The sequence below is a fragment of the Brassica rapa genome, chromosome A07 (assembly GCF_000309985.2).
Source record: "Brassica rapa cultivar Chiifu-401-42 chromosome A07, CAAS_Brap_v3.01, whole genome shotgun sequence".
NCBI classification, from domain to species: Eukaryota; Viridiplantae; Streptophyta; class Magnoliopsida; order Brassicales; family Brassicaceae; genus Brassica; species Brassica rapa.
In genome coordinates, this window is record NC_024801.2 from 25158897 (window position 1) to 25174516 (window position 15620).

The window sequence follows — 15620 nt, forward strand, 5'->3', positions numbered from 1 at the left end:
GATATATTCAAAAGATATTAGGTAGATTCTCTAACGATATCTTAAAAAAAAAAAATTAGAAATTGAAAAATATTAAAATTGGACAATTTGGTAAATTTATATATACATAAGTGTATTTTTCAAAAAAATTAAACAATGGTGTAGTTTTCAAATTATAATCTTATTGGAGTGCATTTTTCCAAATTTTCCCTTTGCAATATATCACTTTTAGTTTTGACAATAATTTTTTTCAAAAGCGATGATGAAAAATAATACTTGTGAAAATATGTTTCAATGCAAATATAATGTTCTTAATTACTTTTCCAAATATCCTACTTAAAAATCACCATAGATTTCTACACATATACATAGGAATTCAACGGCAAATATTTATAAAATTGTTAACCTATAATTTTAAAAATAATTTAAGAATTATAAATTTCATCAGCAGTTGCAATAGTTGGATTTTTGGGTACTTTTTTTTATTCAACATATCGTTAAAATATGTTTTACTAGTGGTATTCCGGCGCTACGCGCCGGGTTTGTAAGTTTTTTTTCTCTCAAATGAATTTACAATTTAATTTATAGTCTCAGTAAACAAAATATGTTCTAAATATGAAAATAAAAATATGTTGAAAGATAATGATATCTTTTTCGATCTATTTGATAGTGTGGTTAACGATCGTAGTGTATTATTTTGTTTTGAAGTTACTTAGTTCAAAGTAGAATAGCTTAAAAAAATAGTATAAAAATTTGATAGTCGTAACAAAGTTAATTTAGTTGGAATTTAAACATAAAGTAAATTTGATGTTTTATTTAGAGAACATATTTATACTGTTAAGTACCACGTGGACATTATATAAAAGGAACGGCACTAAAATTTTATTTTAGAGAGTCATCTGAATTTAAACGTGTGTAATGGAGTTTTGTTCATATATATTATTCTTATTTGATTTTCACTATGAAACTAAAACACATTAGTAAATGTGAAAAAAACATTTATATCTTTTGTTTGGAAATAATAACGAAAATGCCAAATGTACATCTACTACTGAAGCTTGAGTTCCATGATATTTTTGGTCTTGTGAGGATACACCATGTTAACCTTGAGCGTCTTTTCTACAACCTCCAGCTGTGCCTTACCTTCAGCAGAAGCCTCCTCCACATTTGATGGGTCACTGAGATTCTTGTTTATGCGGAACCCATCCAAGGTCCTTCGCTTTGTGTACTCCTTGATGTTGTAGTCAAGGTATTGACGCTCTGCTCGAAGCAGGGAAGACTTGGCGTATAAGAAACAGACCATGTATTTGGTACAAAGCCTGCTTAGCTACAATTAAAGTTAAATAAAAAACAGATTAAAGAAAATGCTGGAACAGAGAAAGAGCTAAAGCCTCAAACTTTGACATATGACAAAATGATTTACAGATAGTGGATTTAGATTAAAGCAAAAATAATTACAGCTCTGCATCATCTCTCTCTTTCTCCCTTTAATTCTGAAACAGATGAAGTAGAGAAGTTAATGTTCACAAAACTTATTGTAACGCCTGAAACTTTCTTTCTCTTCTTCTTTGATTCATTCAAGTACGTCTCTGCTTCGCCTTCTCTGTTTCTAAATCTTCTCTCTGTATATATGTTGATCTTCTCTGTTTCTTTGGTTTTCTAGAAAACTCTTAACTTGTATTGGGAGATAGATACGTTGATCTCAAGAAACATGTCATGTCAGTTCAGCTAAGCATTTCTAAGTGTACTGAGGTTTTGAAAATTAAATTTAGACATGGTTTCAATGTTTACGATGGACGAAGTATAATTGCACAGGCTTTACTTGATGTGAGATGCCAATGCGTGGATGATAGTTTTATGTGCAACTCCACATGATGTTTAAAATCAATTTACAAATCAAGTCTACTGGAATTAACCTAAATAGTGTCGTTCTAATCTGTATGTTACTTGTGCTGTTTAATAATTCATCCTACAACATGACATACATTGATCTCCATTTTAAAGTCTTAAGATTGATACTTTCGGCTGTAAAAAAAAATTGATACCATTGAAACAAAAGTTTTGAAACCCAAACTACTTTATTGGACTCATACTTTTAAAAAAAATTTGATAGCTAATGGGACTGCAACCTCTGTTTCGAACTCATAAACTCCTTCGTTGGATCTCTTAAATGCAATGGGTCTTCTTAGGCATCAGAACTTTCTTGGGAGCAGAAGTTTCATCACTGGGGCTAACATCTGCATCAGCTAGAGGAGCTTGTTCTGTTGGGTCCACCGGCTGTCTTGATGATTTCAGAGAATCAAACATATAGCTATAGAACGAACTAAGCGAACGAACCTGCGGTGGAGAGTTCAGTACGTATTCAGTCCAGCAAGAGTAACTGTTTCAGTTTTTTTTGCACATCCCCATACTTGGAAGAGGTGGAGCTGCAACCATCATCAGATCCAGATAAACTACTAAAAAAAATTTAACCTTTTTTGGAGAACAGCGTGTATCAAATTTCATAAACAACAGTTAGTATGGAATCTCTTACACTGCTAAAAAACTCTGGCCGGTGAGGCATTCATTGTCAATATATAAGTATGTTTCAGAAGTAGCATTCAGGAAAAACCAACCTGCAATACTCAACTCCTGCAAATTTTGGGTTTATGTTTGTAGGAACAGTTGGTTTAGGCTCCACACCCAATATCTTAACTTTGATGAAGCTGATGTGCAATCATATCAAACAAACTAACAGTTTTGGTTGTCCTCCTGCAAGTAGGCTGAGGTTTAGCATGAGGGCGACGACAAAAGCTAACCCAAAGAGCATGAACTACTCACTTTATAACAAAAGACATCGGCTTATGTACCTGTCAAGACGGATTGTAACCATAACACATTGGATGGCTTGAGTTTCAATGTTTTATGTGGTCTTGATGCAACAAATATCACCAAAACATCTGCAGAGAACATGATACCAAACGGTGGATATGGATGCGTAAAGTTTCGGCCAAACATTGTTAGAGATTTGGGAAAACATGAGTGGACGACAAACATACCCGGAAAATCGACCATCGTATTAGCCGACGTTATAAACTATTCATATTTCTGAAGTCTGAACCTTTTTGTGGGGATATTAGCAGCCGTATCCATCAGCTAATCTGGTTGTTGAAGCGTATGGGTGAGCCGGTGAGTTTAAAGTGGATGGTGCTTTTGGTTACATCGAATAAGCAAAGCTCATAGATTGCTCCTTACTTCAGCAATTTCTTGAAAATGTAAAGTCTATGAACCCCAATAGACCATTGGATCAATGTCGGCTGAAAAGATTAGGCCATTTGTCGCCTTATTTTAGAAAGTTGTATCGAAGATGTAAATCTAACTACAGGAAGAAAGGAAAATATAATCACCTTCTCGTCGTCAAAAAACAGATCCAGACCCAGAACCTCACATGCTTTCTTCACATTACTGGTCTCCCAAAATTGAAGAAGGCATGTCACAACTATCTTCTTGCAACGTCCTGCCTTCAAATTGGAATGGAGCTTGTTAATTGCCATCTGTGGAAGCTCTGTTTAAAGGGTTTTTGTAGATTGTGATCCGATTAAACTTTGGTGTGAAAAACCTCGACGATATATATAGTCTCTTAGTTTTGTAACGGAGGTGAGAAAAACTTAATTGTAGAGGAGAAAGTGGGTTGAACTGATTGCACACTATGACTACTATGAATTACAGGGAAGACATGAGGTTACGATACAGAACTCAGAGAAGATGAGATTCGTATCGCCAAGAATATTATGTTTGTGATTAAAGAGAGAACGCCACGTGTCAATAAAAGCCCTATGGTATGTGCTGACGTGGAGGCTTAAGAAGAGAGAAAACTCTCCTTTATTATTATAGATAGATAGATATCTAAAGAGATACAAAAATATGAAAAAGAGATGAAATCTGAATAAGGTTAATACGTAAAAAGATGCCTAAGAACATCTCCAAAAGAAATTTTATAACTTCATAATTTAAAATTTTTGTTCTCCAAAAAGAGATTCAAAACTTCAAATTTAGAATTTTAAACAGTGAAACTTCATATTTGAAATTTCAATATTTAAAATTCCAAATTTGAAGTTTCATCTTTTTATTTGCATTTTGATCCTTATAATTAATTACAAATCATATTTATGATTCTTAAATATTTTTAATTTATTGTTTTAATCTTTTAAAAAATTTTATATCATAAATATTTCAATTTTATTTTATATATTAAAAATTTACACATAAAATTAAAAAACATTAAAAAAAACATTTATAATATTTATAAACTAGAGTTAGACAACAAGAGTATTACAAAATAAACTTAATATTTTTTATAAAAATACAGGAAGACATAATTATTGCACAATTTTTAATTATTACAACAACACTAATAGTCTAGTAAAGTTTTTCGAGAACCTCAAAAATATCATCTAAACAAATTTTGTTTAACCAAAAATGAAGCATTACAGAAATAATTTTATGGAATAATGTCATATTTTATTATTTAATTAGATATTTCTATTTATAATTTTATATTTTCGTGTAAGATTTTATTAATTAATATTATTGTAACATTTATATATATCTGGTAGTTATTTATAAAAACAATTATGAATTTAAATTAATTTTGTCAAAATATAAGGACTATAGTATAAACTTCAAATATTTTTGAAATTAAATTTGAAGTTTCTTTTTCGAAAAATACTTTAAAACTTTAAATATATAATTTTGTAAATAACAAATAGAGAGTCTTTTTGAAAATACTCTAATAAAACGATGAACTGGGGATCAATCACCTAAAAAAGGTACACAAACGGATGGTTCTACTTTACTTCTATTACCTTTTGTCAACGGTGCGTGTTTTATATGTTTAAGACACCATCGCGTGACTACGATGTATAGATCTCGAAACAATTCATTTTAGTCATTTTCCCTTGTATATTTATATTTATTTGTTATTTATAAACAAAATAAATATTTAATTCAATACGTAATCCAGTAAAAACTTATAAATTAATAAATTTTTCTTGTTCCAAATTAGACGGGTTCAAAATATGACATGTTACTTTTGTTATATATTTATTTTTTATTTATAAACAAAAAAATAATAATTCATTACATTAGGCAGTCTAAACCCTATAAATTAATACTCATAAATTAATAAAAATCATAAATTAATAATTTTGTCTGGTTTCAAATTAGACCGATTCAAAATATGACACAAATCGATAAAATAATAAGATAATAATTTTTAAGAAAATCATATGTAAAAATATGGTCCTGTTAAAATTATATATTAATAATTTATATGTATATACATTTTATATAATTACAAGCCATTATTTGTTTTATATTCACAATTGAATTATTTTATATTTTCTTAACATTTAATTTTATTTTGATGAGATTCAGTAAAATTATATCTAAAACACATTTAAATTATATAACATATTTTATATACACCAGATAATATAATAAAACTAATATAAATATCTAATTTCAAAATTTTAATCAATGTATATACACTACAATCAAATGTTTTTGTAAAAATATATCTTAAAATTAAAAAAATTAGAAAATATTTTTTTTTAGAAATTAATAAATTTATAAATTAGTAAAATATTAAAGTATCTACATTGTTAATTTATAGAGTTTTTATTGTAAATACACGCTCCCTTTAAAAGAAAGAAAGAAATAACACAACAATTCAGTATTAGCCCCCACCACTAACGGACAACTGTTTAAAGTTGTTAACTAATTAGTCAAGTTGATTAATTACACACATAAATAATCAAAACTCTTCTGCTAATTAGCCTATTAAATGGAACAGATACTAGTCAAAGTTAGTACACAAATGTATTCTCAATACACATTTTACATCTTCCCGTACAAGCTTTTATAACTAGTATATACAGTTATATAATGAGATCGTCGTTATCTTCTCATTCTCCAATTATATGTGTTTATTTGGCTGAAAAGCGTATCTGTAATCATTGCAATTTGTCATTTGATTCATAATAATATTGTAATCCTTTCCACATGTATATTGTCTATTTATATAGATACATAACAATTATGTAGAATTTTGACTAATAGCTTTTCGATTTAGACCAGATTCACACGTTTATTGCTCAATTAAAATTAAAAGTTCAGGAATACTATGAGAGATCTTTTGTACTTACTAAAGTTAATATGACCATTAGAGTAGTGGAGAATCAAAACAAAAAAAAAAGTTTTTTGGCGTAGCATAATAATAAAAAACGAAACGTGAATATTTAAGAAAAATGTAATTTGTTGTATATTTTTATACATAAAAAGTTCACCAAAAAGAAAAGAAAAAAGAGAAGAAAAACGCCGTTGGGGGAAAATGGTGACGAATGGAAAACGGAACCGTGAAGACGGAGTCTCTGTTCTGTCGTGTCAAATAAAAGGAAAAAAACGACTTTGAGGAGGGTCTTTGTCATGTTTTTAATTTTCTAAGTCCATTAAACAAAAGCATAAAAACTTAATTAAGAAATTAAAAATTGGAATAAACTCTAGTTGGAATTAAAAAAAAGAGAGAGAGAGAGAGAAAGAAGCAAGGGAAGAGAGGAGAGAGAAAAAGGAGGGAACAGTTAATGGCGGAGCAGTATAAGGAATCGCGTCTCTCTAGAAATCTGCCATAGCTGTAAAAACAGTTGAAAGAAAGAAAGAAAGAAGGAAGAAGAAGATAGTGTTGATATTGTTGTTAGTGGTAGAGGAAGAAGAAGAAGAAGAAGAAGAAGAGAGATTAAAAAAAAAAAAGAATAAGAAAAAAAACTGTAAATGAGAGCTAGAAAAGGAACCTTCTCTGTACTTCTCCTTTTAATTCTCATTCTCCCCAGTCTTTAATCTTTTTTCTCTCTATTTTACTTTCCCTTTTCTTCTTCTTCAATTTCACTCTTTATTGATCTTTAAAAGCTGTGATCGAGTCAAAGGTCTTCTTCTTAGTTTGTTTTTTTTGGTGGGTTGTTGTCTTGTTGATATTGGATCTGTTTTTTGGTCCAAGATTTTAATCTTGAGGGGTTCTTGATCTAGGATTTGACATATCTATATCTGAAATTGATGTAGGACTTTGTTTTTATTTAGAAAAAAAAAAAGAAAAAAAATAAAAAAAGAGTCTGTTTCATATCCAAATCTACCCACCATTTTTGTTGTGGGAGGTTTTTAAAAATAATTCATAATCATACTAAAAAAATTCAAAGCTAAAGATTTTTTTAATCTTCCATTCAAAATCTGAGGGGAGAGAATAGAGAATAGAGAGAGAGAGTTTTTTGTTTGTTTCTTCTTATAATTAGGAGTATTTTGATAGTTTAGGGGAATACCTGATGCTTCACTGCTAGATCTACTCAAGTCTTGGATAACTTCAGATTCAAACCAATCTCCTTGTTGCTACTTTGAAACAACCATGCCTATCATTTCCAAAACCTGCAATGACTGTGGAACCAACCTCCACTGTGGCTACTCTTGCCTTACCTGTGGCCATTCCTGGTGCAAGAGCTGCTACTCTGATTCTGACACAGAGGAGAGACCAGAAGATCTCAAGAAGCTGTGCAGAGAATGTGATGGTGAGGTTCTTGAGCTGAGAGGGAAGAGCTATGATAAGGTTCATCCTGGTGATAGCCCTGAAAGTGAGAACTCTAGCCTTGAAATCAGAGATTGCAGGAACATCGCCTCTATTCGTTGCTATCCTAGCAGGTATTACTCAAATTCTTGATAAAGATTCAACCAGTGTTCTAAAAATCGGTTTAGGCAGTGATCAAGGGGTCTGAATGAAACTATTATTTCAAAATTTAAAATATTTTTCTTTAAAAAAATCTGTCTAGGCGCCCGTTTAAACAGTAATGGCGCCTAACCACCTCTTAGCGAGTTCTTGAACATTGGTTTTAACCTTTTTAATAAGTGTGGATTGTGTTTGCAGGGGAGAGGAGGAAGAAGGAGGTGGAAACAGTGGTAAACAGTTTCTAAGCCCTTCGAGTGAATACAATCAAGACAGTTCAGATGTAGAGTCGGGTAGTGTTAGTAGACATGAGCATTTTAGTTGCAAGTCTTCTGCTGGGTCCAGTCCTCACGACAGTCCATTAAGGAACAATTTTAGTCCTCTTGGGCGCTTTGTACAGCACGCCAAAGACCTCAGTCCCACTAAGCCGGATCAGAGGTGCACGGAACCAGAAGAGCAGGAGGAGGAGGATACGTTGCAAGAACCGTTGGATTTTGAGAACAACGGACGCATCTGGTATCCTCCCCCTCCTGAAGATGAGAACGATGACGCTGAGAGTAACTACTTTGCATATGATGACGACGAAGACGATGATGATATTAGGGAGACTGCTACTGAGTTTTCATTGAGTAGTAGCTTTGCTAGCCACGCCCCTAAACTAGGAGACAACAGTAATGAGCCTCTTAGAACAGTGGTGCACGACCATTTCCGAGCTCTAGTTGCAGAGCTATTACGTGGAGAGGAGCTTACTCCTTGTGATGATGACGAGGGCAGTGCTGGTGACTGGCTGGATATCGTCACTGCTTTAGCGTGGCAGGCCGCCACTTTCGTGAAGCCGGACACTCGTGCAGGCGGCAGTATGGATCCTGGGAGCTATGTTAAAATCAAATGTGTAGCATCAGGAAACCAAAACGAGAGGTATACTTATCTTTTTACTACGTGTGCCTTCATTAGTGTTATCCTCTGGCTGATAGTTAGTTACCTTCTTTAATGCAGCATCCTCATAAGGGGAATAGTGTGCAGCAAGAACATAACGCACAAGCGAATGACCTCCCAATACAAACATCCGAGGCTGCTGCTATTAGCCGGGTCTCTAGAGTATCAACGAGTTGCAGGACAGTTAGCGTCATTTAACACGTTGCTCCAACAGGAGAATGATCATCTCAAGGCGATTATATCGAAAATAGACTCCCTTCATCCCAATGTTCTCTTGGTAGAGAAAAGCGTATCTTCGTATGCTCAGCAGTACCTTCTAGAGAAGGATATTTCATTGGTGCTCAATGTGAAAAGGTCGTTGCTGGACCAAATAGCCCGTTGCACCGGTGCTGTTGTTTGCCCTTCTGTAGATAGGATCTCTACTGCTCAGTTGGGGCATTGTGAGGTGTTTAGGACTGAGAAAGTGTTGGAGCAGCATGAAGCTGGGAGAAAACGTTCTAGGACATTGATGTACTTTGAAGGTTGTCCTAAGCGCCTAGGTTGCACGGTATGCTCAATTCATTATTGTTTTTTTTTTCACTAGTAATCAATTTTCTGATTATTCTTTTTTTTTACTTGTGTAGGTTGTGCTTAAGGGGAGTTGTCGTGAAGAGCTAAAGAAGGTTAAGCATGTGATTCAGTATGCTGTGTTTGCAGCTTACCACTTATCATTGGAGACTTCCTTCCTTGCGGATGAAGGTGCTTCTCTGCCTAAAATTAGACTTAAGCAACCAGGGATGGTGCGGTCTGCTTCAGATAGGAGAATGATTGATGATGGCATTTCCTTAGTAACTCATTCTCCTACAGAGAAAGATCTTCAAGCTTTGATTGATACAGCTGGACAGGAGGAAGATGAAACTACAGCACTGGTGCCAGATCATGAGGCTTGTGAATCCGAGGATTTTGATCCGAGTGTGTTATTCCCATCTTCTTCAGACATGAAATCTTGTGAAGTTGACACTGAGCAATGTGATGCACTGAATAGAGATTTACCTGACAGTTTGGTAATAAGATCTTATTCGGCAACTGATTTGAGAGGTGAAGAGGAGAATCAGTTAGTGAACATGCACAACTTGCCACATCATGAGAATCTCGATGAAGATGATGTTTCTAGTGAATATTTCTCTGCTGCGGACTCTCACCAGAGCATACTAGTCTCGTTTTCAAGCCGCTGTGTGTTGAAAGAGTCAGTATGTGAACGGTCAAGACTATTGCGGATTAAGTTCTATGGATCCTTTGATAAACCTCTCGGAAAATACTTGAAAGATGATCTCTTCGATCAGACTTCAAGTTGTAGAACGTGTAAGGAGCTGGTTGATGCTCATGTCCTCTGCTACTCTCACCAAAATGGGAACCTTACTATAAACGTTAGACGTCACTCATCCATGAAGCTTCCCGGTGAACAAGATGGGAAGATATGGATGTGGCATCGGTGCCTGAGATGTGCACATGTAGATGGTGTCCCGCCTGCTACTCGTAGAGTAGTTATGTCTGATGCTGCATGGGGACTGTCCTTTGGGAAGTTTCTTGAACTTAGCTTTTCGAATCATGCTACTGCTAATCGTGTTGCGTCCTGTGGCCATTCACTTCAGAGAGACTGCCTTCGGTTCTATGGGTAAACTCTTCTATATACAATCATATTCTCTAGAGATACCTCATATAGTAATGTTCAAAATACTATGTTCAAGAAATCACTAGGATAGTAACTAGGCGTTCTATAGTTTAACAAATGTTGATATATATTTTAGTTTTTGTGCTTCTAGTTATAAAATCATTTTGATGAATTGTAAACATTAGGTATAAAAAAAATTAGACAAATTTATGGATTTGCTTTGGTTGATTAGACAAATTAAAACCAATTAGATCAATTTAGATGAATTTAAACTGATTTGAATCAGATAAATCAGATTTTAAGAAAAATCCTTTCGGCTATAACTGATTTGCCGCCTAAGTGAACGATCTTTAGAACATTGACTAATAGTGTTATGGTTTTGTTGTTTTGCAGATTCGGAAACATGGTTGCTTTCTTTAGATACTCTCCCATCAACATACTTACTGTCTTCCTTCCTCCATCAATGCTTGAATTCAACAGCCATCCTCAACCGGATTGGATACGTACAGAGGCAGCTGAGGTAACCTTAAAGAAACATTTTAAGTTCTTTTGATATATGGAGATTATAAAGCTCATATGCTTTTTTTGTTTGTGTGCATTCTACAGCTTATGGGTAAAATGAGGACTATGTACGAGGAGGTATCTGGTATGATCAAACGCATGGAAGAGAAGAGCAGTTTACTTGAACCTGAACAACCTGGAGCCTCTGAACTACATAGTCGCATCGTGGGATTAAAAGATCAACTCGTAAAAGAAAAAGATGAATACGATGTGAGTGAGCATCACTTAACTGAAAAAATCTGTTGAAATTTGTATTTGATGGAATTTTTCCTCATCTTGAACAGGACGCCCTGCAACCTATTTTTGAAGAGAGTCTTCAAAACCAAGGGAGTTTGGATATTTTAGAGCTGAATAGACTGAGACGTGCACTCATGATTGGTTCTCACGCTTGGGATCATCAGCTTTATTTGCTAAACTCTCAACTCAAAAAAGCTAGTGATGGCAATGCTTCCAGGAGTCTAGAGACGCAGGAGCCTCCAAAGCCTGACCATAGACTAAACGAAGGTGGAGATGAAGGGGAAGGGAAAACTCATTCTGATGGAGAAGCTAACAACGGTGATGATAACAAACTCTCCCCTGGCTCTTCTCTCTCTGAGAGGATAGACTCAGCATGGTTAGGCTCGTTTCATGAAAAAGCGGAGACAGATTCTTCAGCTGTTAATTCTCCACTCCGGAGGCTGGCCAAGCCAGTAAGAGTCCAGTCATTCGACTCAGCGATACGGTTTCAAGAAAGGATCCAAAAGGGTTTGCCGCCATCTTCTTTATATCTCTCAGGCATCAGATCTTTCCACGCGTCCGGCGATTACAGGAACATGGTGAGGGACCCCGTCTCCAACGTGATGAGGACTTACTCACAGATGTTACCTCTAGAAGTGCAGAAGCTGGATCTCATCGTTGGCTCAGCTCCTACTTACATCTCTTCAGCTAGCCAGATGGCTGATGGGGCTCGGATGTTGATTCCTCAACGTGGCGTCAACGACATTGTGGTTCCTGTGTATGATGATGATCCCGCGAGTGTTGTGTCATATGCTCTTAACTCCAAGGAGTATAAAGAGTGGGTTGTTAACAGAGGCATTGCTAATAGTAGTACTAGTAACAAAGAGTCTGAACCTTCTTCTACGTTCTCCACGTGGCGTTCTCTAGGGTCGATGGATGTTGATTACATTCACCACGCGGTGTATGGATCATCTCAGGATGATAAGAAGTCTCCGCATTTGACTATTTCCTTCAGCGACCGCTCTTCTTCTTCCTCTGGTGCAAGTGAAGGTAAGGTGAAGTTCTCTGTGACGTGTTATTTCGCGACGCAGTTCGACGCTCTGAGAAAGACGTGTTGTCCGACGGAGGTGGACTTTGTGAGGTCGTTGAGCCGGTGTCAGAGATGGTGTGCGCAGGGAGGGAAGAGCAATGTTTACTTCGCCAAGTCATTGGACGAGAGGTTTATTATAAAACAAGTAGTCAAAACGGAGCTTGATTCTTTTGAGGACTTTGCAACTGAGTACTTTAAGTATATGAAGGAGTCTCTCAGTTCTGGGAGCCCCACTTGTCTAGCTAAGATTCTCGGTATCTACCAGGTTAGTTACAGTCAAATGTTCAAGAAATCGTCAGGTGGTGGTTAGACGTTTTATAGAAGATCATTGTTATGTGGACACTTAGACAGACCGATTTTTAAAGAAATCGGTTTGAAAAAATCGTTTCGTTCAACTAAACCGATTTTTAGAAGACTTGTTTACAGTAGTCTATGGTTTGAAATGGAATAGTTAATCATGTGATTGATTGGTATGAATGCTATGGCGTGCAGGTCTCTATTAAGCACTCAAAAGGTGGAAAAGAAACGAAAATGGATCTTATGGTGATGGAGAATCTATTCTACAACAGGAGAATATCAAGAATCTATGATCTCAAGGGGTCTGCACGGTCACGGTACAATCCAAACACATCCGGAACAGACAAAGTTTTGCTTGACATGAATCTGCTTGAGACACTACGGACAGAACCAATATTCTTGGGAAGCAAGGCAAAGAGAAGCTTGGAGAGAGCTATATGGAACGACACTAACTTCTTAGCTGTAAGTGATTTTCATTACCCCAACTCCCAAGTCACTTTTGTTGTTTTAAATTTTTGATCAATCTGTTATCTCGTTTTTTTTTTAATTAGACTGTGGATGTAATGGACTATTCATTGCTGGTTGGGTTCGACGAAGACCGTAAGGAGCTGGTTCTTGGAATCATAGACTTCATGAGACAGTACACATGGGATAAGCACCTTGAGACTTGGGTGAAAGCTTCAGGGATTTTGGGTGGACCCAAAAACGCTGCTCCAACCATAATCTCGCCAAAACAGTACAAGAAGAGGTTTCGAAAGGCCATGACCACTTATTTTCTAACGGTTCCTGAGCCATGGAACTCCTGATTGAGTAAAAGAAAGAACACCATTTTTCATCATTCTTTTGTTTTACTGATCTTGATTTTTTCTTTTTACAATAAAAAAAAAAGAAATTGGTTTAAGTAGACGGAACATATATACATGTTGGGACCTGACTGATTGAATTTATCCTTTTTTTTTGTTTGTTTGTTTGGTGTGTGTTGGTTTCTCTTTGAGTCTGGAGAATTGTATATTGTAATTATTGGCTAAACTTATGCCCCTCAGATTGAAAGAAAAATACTAATGATTTGCCTTTTTCTTATTGATCTCTTCCCTTTGCGTTAATTTGTTGTTATTGTTAATTTTATTTATCATGAATTTCCAATTAAACTCCAATTAGGAGTGACTAGTTTCTTTATATATTAGTACTAGTTTAAAAATAAAATTCCATGTGAGATCTCAACATATTTAAAAAAATAATAATAGTTACTATCGACTCATTTCAAACTAAATCATATTTTAAAACTGCTAATTAATTTTTTTTTCTAGACTATCATATTAGATTAACAAACGAGGCTATATTATATTAATTTTAGTTTATCATAGAATTTCAATTCAATTCAATTGATAATAAGTATCTTAGACACCAGTGTTGGTCATTGGAACATTTCAATGTGAGATCTCTAACATTTACTTTCAGATCTTTTACACATGACATATCTAAGGTTATGTACTAGAGACAAGATGTGTAATAAATGTAGAAGATAAAGAAGCTTAGCATCTCTCGTCAGAGTTATGTTTTGTATATTCAGGTTTACGTTATATAATATTATCTAGCTAGATAGAGGATACATTGTTTATATTAAGAAAATACTAGAAGTTTGTTACACACAAGTTGGAGCACATCCGTTTCCTAGTGGCAGTTTTAGTAATTAGAGGATGCAAGAAACGTGGCTTGAGAAACGGATCGGTGTTCTTTTTCTACAAGAAATAAACAAAACCCTAAAAAGAATTGATCACCTCTTGTGCTTTCACACAACCTTCTTCATCTCCAATCCCAAAGCTTCTTCCTCCATTATGAAGCAAACGTTGTCTCTGAATGTTGAGGAGACAAAGAGCTGTGATCTTGTCTGAGAAATCAGAGCCACTCTCACTCTCTTTCCTCAGTTTCTCCACTTTCCACTTCGGTAACCTCAACTTGACGCTAGTCATCACTTCTCTCTCTTCTTCATCAACCTCCTCCTTCTTCATTACCGAGAGATCAGACGATGATCTACGAGACAGCTTCAGATTCTCTAGCCTCTCCTTTGCACTCATCTGGATTCCTGACCGAACCCTCCTCGGTGCTCTCTCCTTCCATGTTCTACCACGTGAGTTTCAATGATTAGATTTCAAACTTTGAAAACATAAAAACCAAAAGATGAAATTGAGGTCTTACCTAGGAAGTTCCACCATGAAATAAAGCCTTTTGGATACCAAGTTCTGGTTAGGATCCAAAGGCTTTGCTCTGATTCCAAAATGCTTCACGGATTCAGATTCCAAGAGAACGTGGCCGGGGAAGTCTTTAACAACCGTACCAGCTCTCACAGGCGTTTGCATCTTGAAACTCTCACCAGTGATCTTCATGATCTTGGCAGTTTTCTTGCTTCCCAAGCTATTACCCATTATAGAAAGATGAGCTTCTAGGTTTACTAATAATGTGTGAGCTTTTGAAATCCACAAAAGAGATATCTATGTAAGAAACTCAGTAGCTCAAGGTGGGTGGTGCGTTAGATCAGATGATTATAGATTATGGGTTTATGGTTGGTTGCTGATGATAGTGAACTATTTTTTTAGGTCAACAAAATGCCAAATCTTCAATAATATATAGAAATGGGAAGACAAAAGTACGTCAAATTTCGCTATCGATCTTTTGAAAAACCAATAACAACCCAAAAACTATGTCTAATCATATTATATAATTTAAATGATTAATTGAAACGGAAAATGTGTACTGTTCTTCACTTGGACCACAGTTTTGAGTATTTTGTGACCTTTGTTTCCGGGAAAATGACTCTTACGTAAATCACTCCGATTAATCAGGAAAGTTTTCGTTGGAGAAACATTTCTTTCGAAAGGCATGTGAATAATGATTGACTTTTTAACGAATTGGAAAACAAAAAACTAGTTTTACTACTCTTTCAATGAACAGTAGCTAAAGCACGTGAACCAATCCCGTGAAGCGAAAACCAATGGCCTTATTTTTATTTTGCCGACAGTTTTTGTTCATTATAGTCCAGAGGGAAAGAGATAATAAACAAATGTTGACCCAAATACAGTTCTCCCAAACCAAACACACACGACCAAGCAGTTATTTTTGAAGACATGTACAACAAATAAATAACAAGAAAA

The 15620-nt window shown here is 35.2% G+C and overlaps 2 protein-coding genes across 3 annotated transcripts; one reads left to right on the forward strand and one right to left on the reverse strand.

Annotated features, from left to right (window-relative positions):
• The first annotated feature begins 5528 nt into the window (after positions 1-5528).
• LOC103832250 (putative 1-phosphatidylinositol-3-phosphate 5-kinase FAB1C) lies at positions 5529-13551 on the forward strand. Of its 2 annotated transcripts, XM_033274306.1 has the most exons (10): positions 5529-7698; positions 7922-8638; positions 8717-9203; positions 9280-9741; positions 9781-10310; positions 10701-10827; positions 10914-11078; positions 11153-12439; positions 12667-12933; positions 13023-13551. In XM_033274306.1, exons 1-10 carry the CDS (start codon positions 7409-7411, stop codon positions 13275-13277), a joined length of 4587 nt encoding a protein of 1528 aa, XP_033130197.1. In that variant the 5' UTR covers positions 5529-7408; the 3' UTR covers positions 13278-13551. The 2 variants fall into 2 exon arrangements, with proteins under 2 accessions (XP_033130197.1, XP_033130196.1); XM_033274305.1 differs by having other exon boundaries at positions 5530-7698; positions 9280-10310.
• A 520-nt stretch (positions 13552-14071) lies between these two features.
• LOC103831632 (uncharacterized protein At1g66480) lies at positions 14072-15058 on the reverse strand. The gene is made up of 2 exons (XM_009107520.3): positions 14668-15058; positions 14072-14592 (listed from the first exon to the last, which is right to left on the reverse strand). The coding sequence occupies exons 1-2, from the start codon at positions 14892-14894 to the stop codon at positions 14232-14234; spliced, it is 588 nt and encodes a 195-aa protein (XP_009105768.1). The 5' UTR covers positions 14895-15058; the 3' UTR covers positions 14072-14231.
• Positions 15059-15620: the final 562 nt, after the last annotated feature.

Coding starts and splice junctions, on each gene's coding strand:
- LOC103832250 (XM_033274305.1), top strand. CDS start 7,409: ATGCCTATCATTTCCAAAACCTGCAATGACTGTGGAACCAACCTCCAC. Junction 7,699..7,921: donor ATTCGTTGCTATCCTAGCAG/GTATTACTCAAA, acceptor TTGTGTTTGCAG/GGGAGAGGAGGAAGAAGGAG. Junction 10,828..10,913: donor TACGTACAGAGGCAGCTGAG/GTAACCTTAAAG, acceptor TGCATTCTACAG/CTTATGGGTAAAATGAGGAC.
- LOC103831632 (XM_009107520.3), bottom strand. CDS start 14,894: ATGGGTAATAGCTTGGGAAGCAAGAAAACTGCCAAGATCATGAAGATC. Junction 14,593..14,667: donor TTCATGGTGGAACTTCCTAG/GTAAGACCTCAA, acceptor CTCACGTGGTAG/AACATGGAAGGAGAGAGCAC.